Source organism: Pectinophora gossypiella, chromosome 14 (assembly GCF_024362695.1).
Source record: "Pectinophora gossypiella chromosome 14, ilPecGoss1.1, whole genome shotgun sequence".
Taxonomy (NCBI): Eukaryota; Metazoa; Arthropoda; class Insecta; order Lepidoptera; family Gelechiidae; genus Pectinophora; species Pectinophora gossypiella.
In genome coordinates, this window is record NC_065417.1 from 6,112,473 (window position 1) to 6,127,484 (window position 15,012).

At 39.6% G+C, this 15,012-nt stretch overlaps 1 protein-coding gene across 4 annotated transcripts in view; it reads right to left on the reverse strand.

Annotated features, from left to right (window-relative positions):
• The window catches only part of LOC126372508 (dual specificity protein phosphatase 22-like), a 68,268-nt gene that overhangs the window by 18,717 nt on the left and 34,539 nt on the right, over window positions 1–15,012 (reverse strand). For all 4 annotated transcript variants that reach the window (XR_007567168.1, XR_007567167.1, XM_050018307.1 and 1 more), the window contains exons 3-5: window positions 6,945–7,069; window positions 3,629–3,673; window positions 583–709 (exon numbers count right to left, since the gene is read on the reverse strand). Coding sequence is in view for 2 of the 4 variants with exons in the window: in XM_050018307.1 (XP_049874264.1) it covers window positions 583–709; window positions 3,629–3,673; window positions 6,945–7,069 (297 nt within the window). In the remaining 2 variants the exon portion in view is untranslated. The remainder of the gene's footprint in view (window positions 1–582; window positions 710–3,628; window positions 3,674–6,944; window positions 7,070–15,012) is intronic.

Sequence of the window (15,012 nt, forward strand, 5' to 3'; positions counted from 1 at the left end):
TAGTGGTATGTCAACCAAGTAAGGATGGTAACCCGCCGTACGTCTGGATGTCCTCAGATGGAATGGACTTGGTGGAATGAGCTGATGGATCTGATTTTATTTATTAAAAATAAGTTTGCGTTACACATGCATAGTACAACTGGCCGGACTTCTAGCAGCTTCTCCAGACATTATGCCGGGACACGACTTTCGTCATTTTGTCTGGAGGGTGGTAACCAATCACGGCCATGCTCTAATCATCTCCCTAGCATTATCCCGTTTTTCAAAGGTCTGATTACTTTCCTGAAGATTTGACAGGTCCGGTCTTTTACAGAAGCGACTGCCTGTCTCACCTTCCAACCCGCGAAGGGAAAACCAGTCCAATACAGGTTAGGTCACATACCTCCGAAAATGCATTTCTCGGGAATGAATCTCGGATAGATTTCCTTACGATGTTTTCCTTCACCGCTGAGCACGTGATAATCATTTATGATCCAAACATGAATTCGGAAACAAATTCGACAATTGTTGGTTTAGGCCTGTGCTGGATTCGAACATGCGACCTCAAAGTGAGAGGCAAGCGTTTAGAAAGGCTTCACTTACCTCAACAAGCTTGTAAGTCTCAAACTCCTGCAGTTGCCTCTGGAACCCCAGGTTGGGGTTGGCGACGGCGCGGCCCGCGCGCACCACCTTCAGCGCTTCCCGCCACGTCAGCGGGGTCACCGACATTATATCTGTACCGTCGGTGAAAAGTAATACAAGTCCAAAATTCAAGTTTTGAGAAAATCGAGTTTAAAGTTAAAAATATTCTAGCTCGCGACTTATAAGGAATAATGGAACAGAAGTTAGATGTGTCGATAGGTGATGATGGAAGGTTTCTTTTCTAATATTTAGTTATATTTAGAACCTAAACAGAAATGGTAGAGGATCAAAATAAATTACATGTATCAGTTGACACCAACTTTTATATTGTGTAAATTGATACAAGTCTACTTATACCTTTTTACACACATAACTATAAAAAAGTCATCGTTGATATATCATATTTCAATTATTAATTTTACAGTCTTATTCTACAAAAAACAAAATGTCTTGGAAGAAAGTTTATTTCATAATGTTGTAGAAAGGCAAAATTCTATTTATTTTCTTTAAAAAGTAAAGAAACGTAACTTATATCAATTGACACAAACGATAAACTATAACGAATTTGTGTCAAGTGGTTTAACATGACTTATTTTTTCGGTTTTATTGTGTAAAATGATACATGTTTTTACGAATTTCTAATAATAAATACATATAAAGATGGTACACGTATATATAGTGTAAGGTGGCGATAATAAGATATTTTTGTTATGATTTTACTCTCAAAACTCATAAATAACCGGGCAAAACCACCACTGCTGCCCACTACAAACACATTTTGTCCACTACACTACGCCCCTAATCAAAACCACTTTTGGTTCATTTTTGCAGTCAAAATCTTACAAATTCAATTATGATAATATTTCCACCCCTAACAAATAAAGGTAAGAGGAATCATATTAAGACTGGTCATTAGGAATGTTTCGGGCTAGCCTGGCAGTATGGCCTGGAGATAAAGGTGATGTACCTACGTACTTTTAAACCAAAATCACACAAACCGGTAAGTGTTACTTCTTTCTTGCTGAAACTATTTAAAAGATCACAACTCATCAAAATCCCCTAAAGTAAAGTAAAATTCGATATTTCGAATTATCAAAATTCCCGGTCTAATGGTAGCCTGCAACATTGACAGAACGATAAACGGAGTCGAATCAATGTTGACGATGAGAATAGGTAGTGAAAATGAAGATCATTGGTTCACCTCCAAACCTATAGGTTACACAGGGCTATCCTCAGACCATGACCATGACCACCATGGACCATGGTCTGTTATGGTTAAGCTAAATGAGCTCGTTTCCGCAAAACTCTACACGTAAGCACACGTGGGGGACTTTCCGCGTATCCTCGCGTGTGGACCACTATTGTGAAGTGGGCAAACTTCCCACTATAATCATCCTCCTGCCCTTATCTCACTCTAGGTGGGGTCGGCACAACATGTATGGGCAAATGTCTCATCTTCTTCTTCTTCTATCGTGTGGATTGTGAATTACCAACCCCATCAACCCTAGTGTCAGGGTTATAACTGAGCCGCCATAGGCCCCTGACTTGACTCAATGAATACTCGAATGTCCCATATGTAATGTTATTTTAATGGGCTCAGTTTTCCGCATAAACACAAGTGGTCCATTATGCGTGCTTTTATTGACTATGTAAGCCAACTAACTCCTTTCAGAAGCTCAAATACCTCCTGGGATTTTTACAAACTTTGTGACCTGGTTTAATTAAGGGGTTGTGCCCGTGGTGTTGCCAATTATTTATTCCAATCTAATCTATCCTACAAGATCCCACTGCTGGGCAAAGGCCTCCCCTTCCTCTTTCCATCTTTCACAGTCCTGTGCGTAATTCTCTCTTATGTAATCAAAATACAGAAAACAAATATTACTGGTGGTGCTCAAGAGTTCAGAGCAGTTATTCCCTTTATAAAAATGAGGAAGCTCGACAAATTTACACCATTCAACGTGTTTGAGAAACTGGTAATCTTCTCTTGAGAAGATGTGGCAGATCCCGATGCTGCCGATGCCGAGCTGTCATCTACGGCTGTGTAGGTTCAAAAATACCACTACCGGCGCTTGCATAAAAGATCTAACCAGCGAGTATTGAATTGCATATTAATTGGAGCTCGATAATATTTGGAGCCATTATTTCACGTCTACAACCTCCTTAGCAATGAAGGCAGCGTTCAATCTGCCACCGCTTAACCTGCATGTAATCAAGAAAACTATGTAAAACAGCTATGCTTCGAGCTAAGGGAAGGAGACTAACGACAGTTATGACAAATCTCAAATACCTCTTGACTAACCCTGCCATGGTGATAACGACGCCATGATAAGGACCCACAACTTATTGAGGTACTATAATTAAGTACTACAAGGTGGTTATAGCAGAGAGAGAAAAAACACGGTTTGGTCTGAAGTACTAACTTAACCTATACCCACTCGCAATGCGGATCAGATATGGTTTGCTGTGGCTCTAGACAAAATGTCTTCCCATAGACAGGTTTATGCGGAGGTCATCCTAGGATACACACTGGTGGCGCATGGAATCGAACTTGTATGTATCATTATACACGACACGTTATTGATATCTAAGATCGTATTTTCTGAAATATTTTGATATATATTAATTTATATTACTTTTCACGAAAAAAATAATTTGGTGTTTGATGTTACAACTATAATTATATCATTAAACACGGACTGTGAGAATTCAAGGATTGCGTGTATTTTAATATATGTTGAGTTGCATTTACTTACACCAAAATATTTAGTGAAAATCTTCATTTCACTTTAATGCAAGTTAAGATGAATTATGTTACACGTGTTATAACAGCATGAATCCTTCACAAACAGTACTTATATCACTAAACACAAAAATTATCTCCGTATTTATAATAGCTACAGTTACGAGAATTAGACAGAAAGAAAGAGAATTTTTTGAACATGAAGTGTGTGCTAATAACTCAAAAGTGATACAACTCGAGTTGTATTACTTTTCACCGACGGTACAGATATATGCCACTGCTACCGTCACGCTGCGTGACATGCCCGCTAGGCTGTGGGGTAATATAGGTGATTCATTTATTATAGTCATCATCATCATCATCAGCCCATTAATGTCCCCACTGCTGGGGAAAGGGCCTTCCCTATGGATGGGATAGGGAGATCGGGCCTTAAACCATCACGCGGGCCCAGTGCGGATTGATGGTTATTAACGACTGCTAATGCAGCCGGGACCAACGGCTTAACGTGCCTTCAGAAGCACGGAGGAGCTCGAGATGAAAACTTTTTTTTGTGGTCACCCATCCTATGACCGGCCTTTGCGAAAGTTGCTTAACTTCAAAAATCGCAGACCGAGCGCGTTTGCCGCTGCGCCACCGAGCTCCTCAATTTATTATAGTAATACTTGTTAATTACACGAGAAGCGGTACAGCGGTCATTGTGGCTGTGGATAGGAAGTCTGTTTACCGTCTGTGTCGTCTGGCGGTGTTTGAGAGAGAAAATATAAAATTTATTCATCAACTTGTGACACATTATATACAGAGCAATCATAAATAGGTAACTATTACACAGAAACAATAAAAAATAAGTAAATTTACTCGGCACACAATGTGGCACAATAGTGAAAAGGTCATGAACATTGCATCTCTATATCTCTAGCATTGTGTCTATTTCTAGGGAAACAGACGCTATTTTTCGCTTCTTAATTTTCCTTATCCTTAACATTTGTGCGTGCGTGCGTGTGTGTATATGTGTGTGTGTGTGTGTCTGTGTGTGTGTGTGTGTGTGTGTGTGTGTGTGCGCGTGCGTGTGCGTGTGCGTATGTATGTAACGCGCCGAGGTATGACGAATTTCTGTCTCAACGCGTGCATACAAACTCCCGGTTACCCGATATTTAATACTAACCAAAATTTATAATCATAATTAATTGCGTGATAGTATAATTAATTGGCATAAAGTATTATGTAACATTCATCAATCAAAACTTCGAACTAAATAGGAAGCCGTAACAGAATATCGATTTCGTGTAATTGAACTCTGAAAATAACCAAACGCTTTTATTTTATTAAGTACTTAACTCATAAAAGGACGAAGTCGATTCGAAACGTGTTTCTATTTCACTCATATAAGTAGGTACTTACCTGCTTAATCGTTTTAAAAAACATACGTTACTTATATTATGTTCAGCAGTGGGACGTATATAGGCTGTTTATGTATGTTATCTATGTACCTACTTATATTATGACCGCCTCTCTCTTAGCCGTAAAAACACCTCCACCAACTCGCAGAGGAGAAACGTGGTGGTGTATACTCTATGCCTTCTCCGGTTGGCTGTATTGACTGACGTGCATTGTCTGTTTATGTTACGTTATACTTATGTATGGAAAAGAAACACGCTGATTAGAAATAAAAATAAAAAAGGATCTTCATTTGGAAGAAAATCACGTAACCAATACGAGTATGTTCAATTTAAAACCAATATAAAATGTCTGATATTAAACAAGTTTGAAGGCTAAACCTCGCAATTCTTCCATACTACTTCCGTCCAAACATCTATTGGTAAATCGAACCAATCTTCGTCGGATAAAAATTTAAAAAGTCGGGAATTGATCTCCTGAAGCTAAATGGCTCATCATTTATTAATTCCAACCCCGAAGAGCGAGGAAGTCGTTCAAATATTTTGCCATTTGCAGTCGGGAACAAGGGAATTGTTTGGTGAAAAAGTTTCTTCGATATTTGTTTTTGGTAGGAAGAAATAACTCACTTATTTTGTTTTGCAGAACACGAACACTTGGTGAGTACTTATATTGAAGTCATAATGAAGAATTATGATGATTGAAAACCGGATTTAATTCAGCGTCGCAACAGTTAATCTAATGAGGGACTAAGGTACGTTACATAATTATTCAAAAATATGATGTACTTAATGACAGAGGCATTACACAGGGTATTAGTGACATCGTAACAAATATTCAAAACATAAATCTGGGTTAACAACATGTGGAATTTTCCGTCGCAAAATTCTATTTTTTGAGTTCTTTTAAATTATTTTTAGTTCCATACTTTTGCGACGGAATATTCCACTTGATAACTCCTCAGAATAATGATCTGATTCATCGTTCAAAGTTTTCGTTACAATGTCACTGACACTGTATACAAGTAAATGTTGGTTAATATTTGGATTAGATTTGTATATAATTATGTTGCTACCTATATTGAAAGAACGTCTTTTTTTAAAAGAACGTCTAGGGGCCGAGGTTTTTCTTGCAGCTTCTTTTCCCCGGCGGATGAGATGTACTTACGTTATGTAAAAAGTGACGATTCAAAGTGTAACTATGTTACCTATTGAATAAAGATATTTTCGAATTTGAATTGCTTCCCTTTATTCTAATCGGAATAATAATGTTTGGAAGATGTGTTGTGTCTGTGTGTAATGACAAGAGTCAAAGATAAATGGTGCTTATGTCTGAAATCCATGAAATTGGAAAGCTAAACCAAGGCAGCGTTAGAAAGTGTCATATAGAGAGGTAATCAGAGCATAGCTTAACCTGGCGGTAATAGGAGCGTTTACCTTATATTTTTATTAAGGGACGTGTCCTGGGAAGTCCTTCATTTTTGTGAAAACGCGTGCATACAAACTCGAACATTACAAAATATTTTCGGCTCATATCGCCTTTGTGTACGCCAAGCTTTATTCCGTAATTTTCAGCTTGTTATCACGTCTCATCGACGTAATCAGAGGCGATATCCCGGCCGCGCTCCCAGGCCCTGTTAGTAATGTACGACGTAATTTAAGTCGACTAACGACTAGTAACGACTTGTTGGTACCCGTAGTTTGCGAACTGACGTAAAATATGCAAGGCTACTGTGACACGCGGCTGAGAGTGTTCTGATGTTGTTGAACTTACAACGGCTGCAAATAAATATGTTATAGACTAGTCTGAAATTCATTGTTTCGAGACTACCCTCAAAATTCATTGCTTTAATTTAATCATGTATTGTCAAAGACACCACGAAACCGCACCACTGAGGTGTCATTTACATATTTTTTTAGGTAACCACAACACAGTAATGAAGTTCAGATACAAAACTTATGCTTACTAAACTACACATTCATATGTAACTTAAAAACTTGTACACCTAAACACGTGTGTTCCATAAATGTTATGCCTGTCGATTACCCGTCCCTTTCCCTTACTGCGGATAAGAGAATGACGGTTATATCTTAAAACAAAATTATCTGATACCTCCTAAGGTGTCTGTAGGAATCGGGGCCATTGACCCGTTGAAAAGTTTACTTACTAAATATAAAAAATAGTTGCTTACCAATGTATAAGCACATTTCCGTCTCTGAGTCTGGCGGCGTGTATGAAGTCGTTGCATAAACTGAAGTATTGCGTGAGGTTCTGGTCTGGGGAGTCAGAGGCCATGATGCACAGGTAGTGTTTATCCTGGGGACAAGAATAAATCATCAGTTGTTAGGTATATTAGTGTTGTTAGATTCCTTACAGCAACTCTTTCTCGGCTACACATGTCCAGAAACTGCAGTAGTTTCAGGCGGATGAGACCTTCGACAAAAAACGGACGAAAGAAAAAAGAGGAACATAAAAAGGGTCTGTGATGTGAAACTCATAATGTAACTTACCAACTTGTACACCATCATGGTATGCAAGTAAAGACTAAGTACTGTTATTTTTGAGAGTTAAGTATGCATGTTAAGAATTGGCGAAACGACGTAAATTGACGCAAAATCGAAATGACGTAAATTCAAGAATGTTACTTACATTGACCTTCAACAAGTTTATCCATGATACTTTGAATAAATGATTCTGATTTCTGAATGTAATAATGCATCATTCCTATCTATTATTTGTGTAGCTACAGCTATACCTATTAGTGTCCACGATTCACTATACGTATATACCTACTGAATTATATAGGCTGTTAGAGACATCGCAACGAAATCTTTGAAGGATAATTCAGCTCAGTTAATATCAAGTGGACTTTTACATCGAAAAAGTATAGATTTGAAAATCCACTTAAGATTAACTCAAAATCATGGTCCAAATTATCCCCCTTAGTATCCGATGTCATTCTTTCACACCCTGCATTTATCATGAAAGTTTCCCTTTACCGCTCATAATAAGTTGTTTCATAACTTGAGAGCTAGTTCCTCATTTTAAATTATTAATGGATCGCGGGACGGGCATTGTTGTAGAAATACTCATAGTTTATGTACAAGATTTTATATACAAGGTCAGTGTAGCAGTTGCTGTACTACTTATTATATTCGAGATTAAGTTCAAAGTTGAAGGATAATCCAGATGGACGCAGATGTTAAAATAACCTTCCTTAAAACAAGCTAAGTATTTTTTTCTTTTTTAAGTATTTGAGGTCGCGTTACATTACCTACGTTCATATTTGTTATAAACAGCCTAATTAATAATTAATCCTACCTAACTACATAAAACTTCTTCAAAATGTAGTTTATTTTCATAGGTTAGTCTTCTTCATCACTAATTATTATTAAAATATAATCTAATAGGCTCGCCCGTAAATGGCTGCTGTAATTCTATGCACACCTGCCTACCCCTTCGGGATAACAGGAGTGATGCTGTGTTGTTGTTTTGTTGTGATAATGCCTAAGCCTACTTCTATTCAGGGTAAAGGTATCGAAATCCGATTGTTTTGGCTCCCGGGAAATAAAAAATACTTTTCTTCTCTTTATTACGTTGTAGGAGGCACAAATTGCATTATAGTTGGGTACGAGTTAGTCGGAAGCAGGCTACGTAAGGTATTAACCTCCCTACGGCGCCGTGATGGGGACCTCGCGGCAAAAATAAAATGTAAGTGTAAGTTTTAAAAGTAATTGTTAACTACTTTTTTTAAGTATATACTTATACGTGTAAGTTTAAACTTACACCGTAAGTATATACCTATTGTTACCAAATATTTTTTTTAAAAGACTTGGGTAGTCCTTTGTTGTATGTTTCTTCTGTGCAATAAAGTATTGTATATTGTATTGTTTTGTACTTAAATTCATAATTTTTAAAATGTAAGTGTAAATTTTAAAAGTAATTGGTAGGTTGTTATTGTTATCAAATTATATTTTAAAAATACATAGATATTCCTTTGTTGTATGTTTCTTCTGTGCAATAAAGTATTGTATATTGTATTGTAAGTAAATTCATAGTCTTCTTTAATTTCGGAACGTCGGAACACTCATCGCGTGCGCAATTTAATTATAACAAAACCCTACAGTTATTTTTAGTTGTAAGCCGTGACTTATCTTATCTAGCCTAAAGTATCTCACTGCTGGGCAAAGGCCTCCCTCCATTTCTTCCAGGACTCTCTCTCCAGTGCTTCCTTCGGCCAGCCTTTCAGGAAAGCGTCCAAGTCGTCGCGCCATCTCCGCCTCGGTCTGCCTCGCCAGCGTCTGTCTCTATTCCGGAGACCGTTCTGTGGTGATCTTAGTCCACAGGTCGATATGTCATCTCATCACATGTCGGGAAGCCGTGACTTATTGTTGCAGATTAGTCTCACTGATTTGTCAACAAAAACGTAACATTTACGCAAAAAATAAATTCATAAAAAATTAAAACAAGTGCCTAACGCTTAAATATGAAGCTTATCATGGCGGTTGTTGGATGACCCACTATTTACTTTCGCAAGATAACCGGAGGACGACGTTGTCAAGATAATTAGCAGATAAAAGCCTCAGGCCTTGACGAGATTAATGGTGGCTTTTAAGAAGCGTCATCATTCCAGCTACCTACTTTACGAACCTTTACGGCCTGCGCAGACGGCGCGATGAGGTGGAGCGGTCTTTTGACCGCCAACGTGTGCGTTGACGATTCGCTTTGTAGATACTATCTTTCGATGCAAAATACGCTAGTTCCCAACTAGTCAAATCAGTTACTTTTTACTAAACGTCAAAACACGAAATGAATATGGAATTTGTATGAAAAAGCACACTGTGAAATCATAGAAAAATGTGACAAAACGTCGTACTTATTATTACGTTTTTCTTGATTAAAATTCATAAATAAGTTAAATAGAAAAAGAAAATCGTTTTCGTTAGTTTTACATCTGTATTTATTTAGTAATCAGAATATTATATTTTATTTTGAACCTATTACACGACCCAATTGTCCAACCCACCCAGCCATGTCGGAGCAGGCCCTTAACCTCAATGCAGAGGCGGTGCGGCGTGTACGATTACAGGTTTTAGCAACGTTCGCGACTCTCTACAACCCTTTACGTAACTACACAAAAATTGTCCATGTCTTACATGGGCTAGTAGTAGGCAGTTTCACTATGCGAGGACAATGCGGCTTCATTTCATACTAAGAAAAAAACTGATTCTGGTCTGTGTAACACTGTTGTACATGGAAGAAAATGTTTTAATAATTTTATTTCATACAAACTCCCGCTTCTCGTAATGAAGCGCTTGACATAAGGCTTCAACGTTTTTTATATAACATAACACAAATAGCCTGTATACGTCCCACTGCACAGGCCTCCCCTCAATCAACCGGAGGGGGTATGGAGCATACTCCACCACGCTGCTCCAATGCGGGTTGGTGGAGTATGCTCCGTACCCCCTCAACGTCAATGTTGGTCGACGTTTTTTAAATCATCATAAATTATATAATTATTAATAAGTATTTATTTATGCGAACTTTGCGAACTTATTTTCCACTTTCAAAACATTAAGACTACCTACAAGAAAACAAGAACAAAAGAAGATGAATTTCAAGCTAGAAAGGTTGATTTATGAAGGCACTAAATGGGGTAACATGAGAACCCTCAAATGTTGAAGATGAAGAGGTTTGTTTATATACTTATCGTAACTCTGTCTCGTATATTCCGCTGTTGTCTAGTAAACACTTTTCGGAGGTGACATTGAATAATATTTATGTTATTATGCTGTCTTTCAAGTGTATAAAACAAAATAAATATGTTTGTTCGGAAATTATTTCTCGTATTCTGCATAATATAATCAACCCCCCAGCATTATCCCAGTTTTTTACAAGAACCAGCTTAACCTGAAGATTTGACAGGTCCGGTTTTTTACAGAAACGACTGCCTGTCTGACATTTCAACCCGCGAAGGGAAAACCAGCCCAATACAGGTTAGGTCTCACTTACCTCCAAAAATGCATTTCTCGGGAATGTGGGTTTCCTCACGATGTTTTCCTTCACCGTGCTCAGCACGTGATAATCATTTATGATCCAAACATGACTTCGAAAACAACGTTCTACCAACTGGGCTACCGCGGATTCTGCATAATAGTATAATATAAAATACTTTATTGTACAAAAGGAACATACATCATGTATGTTTTTTTTTTACAAAAAGTACAAAAGAAGCATTTATTACTTAGGTAGCGCTTATTTCACAATGTACTTATACCTAATTGCTTAGCATCTATGTATAGTTGACTTTATAAACGTTTTATCATTAATAAATAACTGACTGAGGGATCTATCTATGTTCTTTAAAAATTAGCATGTTTTGATGAACAATCACCATGAAAAATAAACAATTATAGGCGCCGCGCAGGCGAGATCAGCAGGTGAGATCAAATATGAGTATTCGAATGAAACGGCGTTCAATTTCAAAATTCGAACATATCGACGGTAAAAAGCAATCCTGCTGTAACCCACAAAATGCAAAATGTTCACCAGAGCCCAAAAACTTTTGAAAAATTTGAAAAAAAATCATATCTCCTAAACTATTACGCCTATAAATGTGATTTTTAGAACCAAAATGTATTTTTTGATTATCTATCAAGTCAAATACCTAAAATTTACTAGAAGTTAATTTAAGCCTATGTTTGTGTGGGTTACAGCAATCGCACTTTTTTTTCTGTTACACAAAGTTGCTGTAAATGAAGCTGGTAAATGTATGGGCCACTCAAAATCAAGTACTTTATTTATACGCAAAATTGCTGTAAATCACTTATAATAACTATTACTATATAGCAATTTTGATGTAAATGTCACAAGTCTGTGTTAGCTGGTGCACTTAATTGTTTTAACTAACAGAAGTTGTGAAATGATAATAAAATTAAAATGATGTAAGTATGGAATGACAATTATATGAAGTCATTTTAAAATGTTAAAGAACATAAACCCACTAATAAATAGCTAAATTATGAAATAAAAAATTACCATCTTGCATACATCTAAGCAACAATAGTGTATTCCGCCCGCTTAAAGCACGGGAAATACTACCTGTAGCGTGCTATACTATTTAACAGGTAAATTGTGAGATCAAAAAATTATAGACACTACTCCTACCTAGGTATCTATTGAAGAAAATACTTCTGTAGATTTGCCGCAAATGGCATTATTTACTTGGCTAGACAAATGGGGGCGCTGAGGGCGCGTACCCGGTACAAAATATAAGACAACAGGCCTGAGGGTGCCCAGTTAGGCAGATTAGCCGCTGTACTTAAAGCTTTGACGGTACTCGGAAGCCAACCTTTTTCTGCAGCTACCCACTCTGCGACCTGAGGCGTAAAGTAGGAGGTGTATTTTAAAGTACTCTCTTGCGCGGTGACAAACGATACCACCGTTACCGCTCCTAAGACAGCGAGTCTCACCGGGAAGGGAGTGGTAGCTAATGCTCTGTGGGACGGCCCGCTAAGCTTCGTACCGGTACAGTCCTGCCACGCCTAGGCCGTTAAGGTCGAAGCATGGCTCTCCCAATGGCAGGCGTGACAAAGGAACGAACGCGCACATTTGTTCGCTCGCGCATCCATATGGCGCCAGCCGCTGCTTCGAGCCGCAACTCGCCGCACACCAAATACGACGCCCACGCCATATTTCGCTGGCGGAGATCTTCGGCCATCCCCTTTTCCACTGCCCCTACCCCAACTCCCTAGAGCAGAACATGTCGGGAATAAGAGGATAACAACACCGCCAGAACGGTAGTCAACGCACCAAAACCTATATCGATCTCCGGTTTCTCCATGCCCTCTTTGGACATGGAGACGACACCACCGCGCTCATACGCGGCGGTTTACACTACCCCTGGCTCACCCCCACATGCGCCTCCATGTCTATCCCTGCGGATGACGCCCACGCCTGCGCCCGCTCTCGCTCCGGTGAGTTTGCAACCACCGCTCGCATTTGCGAGCAAGAAGGTTCCGCCCACAGTGGTGAATTATCCCAATCGCCCAATTGGACGCACCACTTCCGACAGGTGAGGGATAAGTTAGGCCATGTTCGCAACGCGCGTCCGTACGGCAAAAGAGTACGCTTCCTGGCGAAAACCGATGAGGAGTTCAGGCTTTACCAGCGTTACGTCACCAACCTGGAGAAAGACACTGGACTCTTTTGGTTCACGTACACAACCCCGATGGAACATTCACTGAAACTGGCGACCCGCGAATTACCGGAGGATACCGACATCGCAAAACTCGAGGAGGAGCTGAAGAACCGAGGCTACGAACAGGAGTATATCCGGTCCATCCAGGCCCGCACAGGTAAGCCTAGCTGCATCTTCTTCGTGGAGATCCGGCAAACACTGGGGTTCCAAAAGATCTACGAAACCTCCGAACTCCTATATGTATGCCCGGTATAAAAGTTAAAGCATAGAGAAGACCCAAGCGCCACAGTGCCACCACTGCCAATAATTCCGGCACAGCAGCCACAACTGTCATCGTCCCATAGCCTGCGTGCGATGCGGTATGAGCCATGCGGCGAAAGACTGCATGCCTCCCCGTGAGGAACCGGCTACCTGTTGCAACTGCAGCGGACTTCACCCGGCTAACAGCTCATCCTGCCCGGTAAAAGTGCGCGAGCTGGCAACACGAATGGAGGGCACTACGCCATCAACGAGTGCAAGAGCCTCGAAACCCACAGCAACAGCTACCGTCGCGAAGCATCCCAGCGAACTGACAGCCCAGAATTCGCACTTGGCAGCGGCAACCGTCCAGATGAACATAAACCGCACAGGTCGAAGCAGTCACGCAAGAAGGCAAAACCTGCCCTGTCTGCCGCTGAGGATTCCGAACCAACACCAACCGCATCAACAACGGCGGTCGCCACCCCTCCATAGGAAAAGAAGGCAAGGGGAGACATTACTTCCTACAGTGAATAAGCTGGAGATGCTGGAGCAGACTATCCAGCTACTCTACGATATCCTGGACGCCATCCGAAGCAAGATAGATCCGGTGCCCATTATAGTGAGAGGCTTGACCTCACTACTAATCCATTTCAGTGGCGGTATTGACCATCTCCATTGGACTGCCAACGACTGGAACGAGGCTGTCCACATCTACTACTCTTCGCTGAATAATTAGTATTGTGGTCACCTTCGAGGGTGAGTGACGTTTCCAAGTGGTAGTTAACAGTCGTCGCCCCAAAGCGTCCACCTTCTTCAGACCGAGCAATATGACGAAGCAGCCCTCCAACACCGGACGACAGTATAAAACTGACGACCATCGCCACAAGCTGACGTGCGCTCACCGGGCCTACCCCAACGGGTAACCACCCGGTGGGCTTGACCTCGCTAGTGGCAGATATAAGGATTAGACCAACTCCAAATGGACAATCCCGTGACCCACTCGTATAAGTAATAATAAATAATAAAAAAATGACTCCATATTGGTAGCGAAAGATAGTTACAGCAAATATGTCACTCCTTCCCGACTGTCGCGGAGTAACTGAGCGACGCGGTAACCCGCGGTCATATACGCGCGAGCGCGTATTATAATGGTGGTAAATGCGCATGACCAGTAAATAACGATGTTTTTAAATTGGCGTAAGTTGTCATTGTCTGTAATATCATACTTGTTTAAAATGTAGTAAACAACGCCGATCAACAGATTATTGTCTAATAAATGTAGTAAACACAGTACGTTACTTAAATGTGTTATGCAATTATGCAGTAACCCGCACTGTTCACCATTAAATAGTGCTGTAACTACAAAGATCAAATTATTTGCAAAAGCAAAATTGGTGTAAAAGACATATCACAGAAAAATGCTGTTTTTAATGCTATTTACAGCAAATATTCAGTTGTCTTTTTGGAAAAATAAGCAAAATCCCAACGCTGTACAGAAATTTCTAGAGGTCGTAGAGCCATGGGAATAGGACCATTCGACGCAGAATTTTTTTCTGATTCCGAATCAAAAATAAAAAAATTTTGGCCAGGGTGTGGTTTACAGCAGGATTGCTTTTTACCGTCGATATAAAAACTGATAAAAAAAATATTTAAGTAAGTATTTAAAATAACTCTGCCGCCGCGTAGAAACTTACGTACAATCTAGGCGTAAGTAAAAAACAACTCAATATCAACTATTATTAATATAGTTAATTAGGTATTGCTTTATCATTTAATATTTATCATTCGAAATTGGAGTATCATTTTCATTAATAAA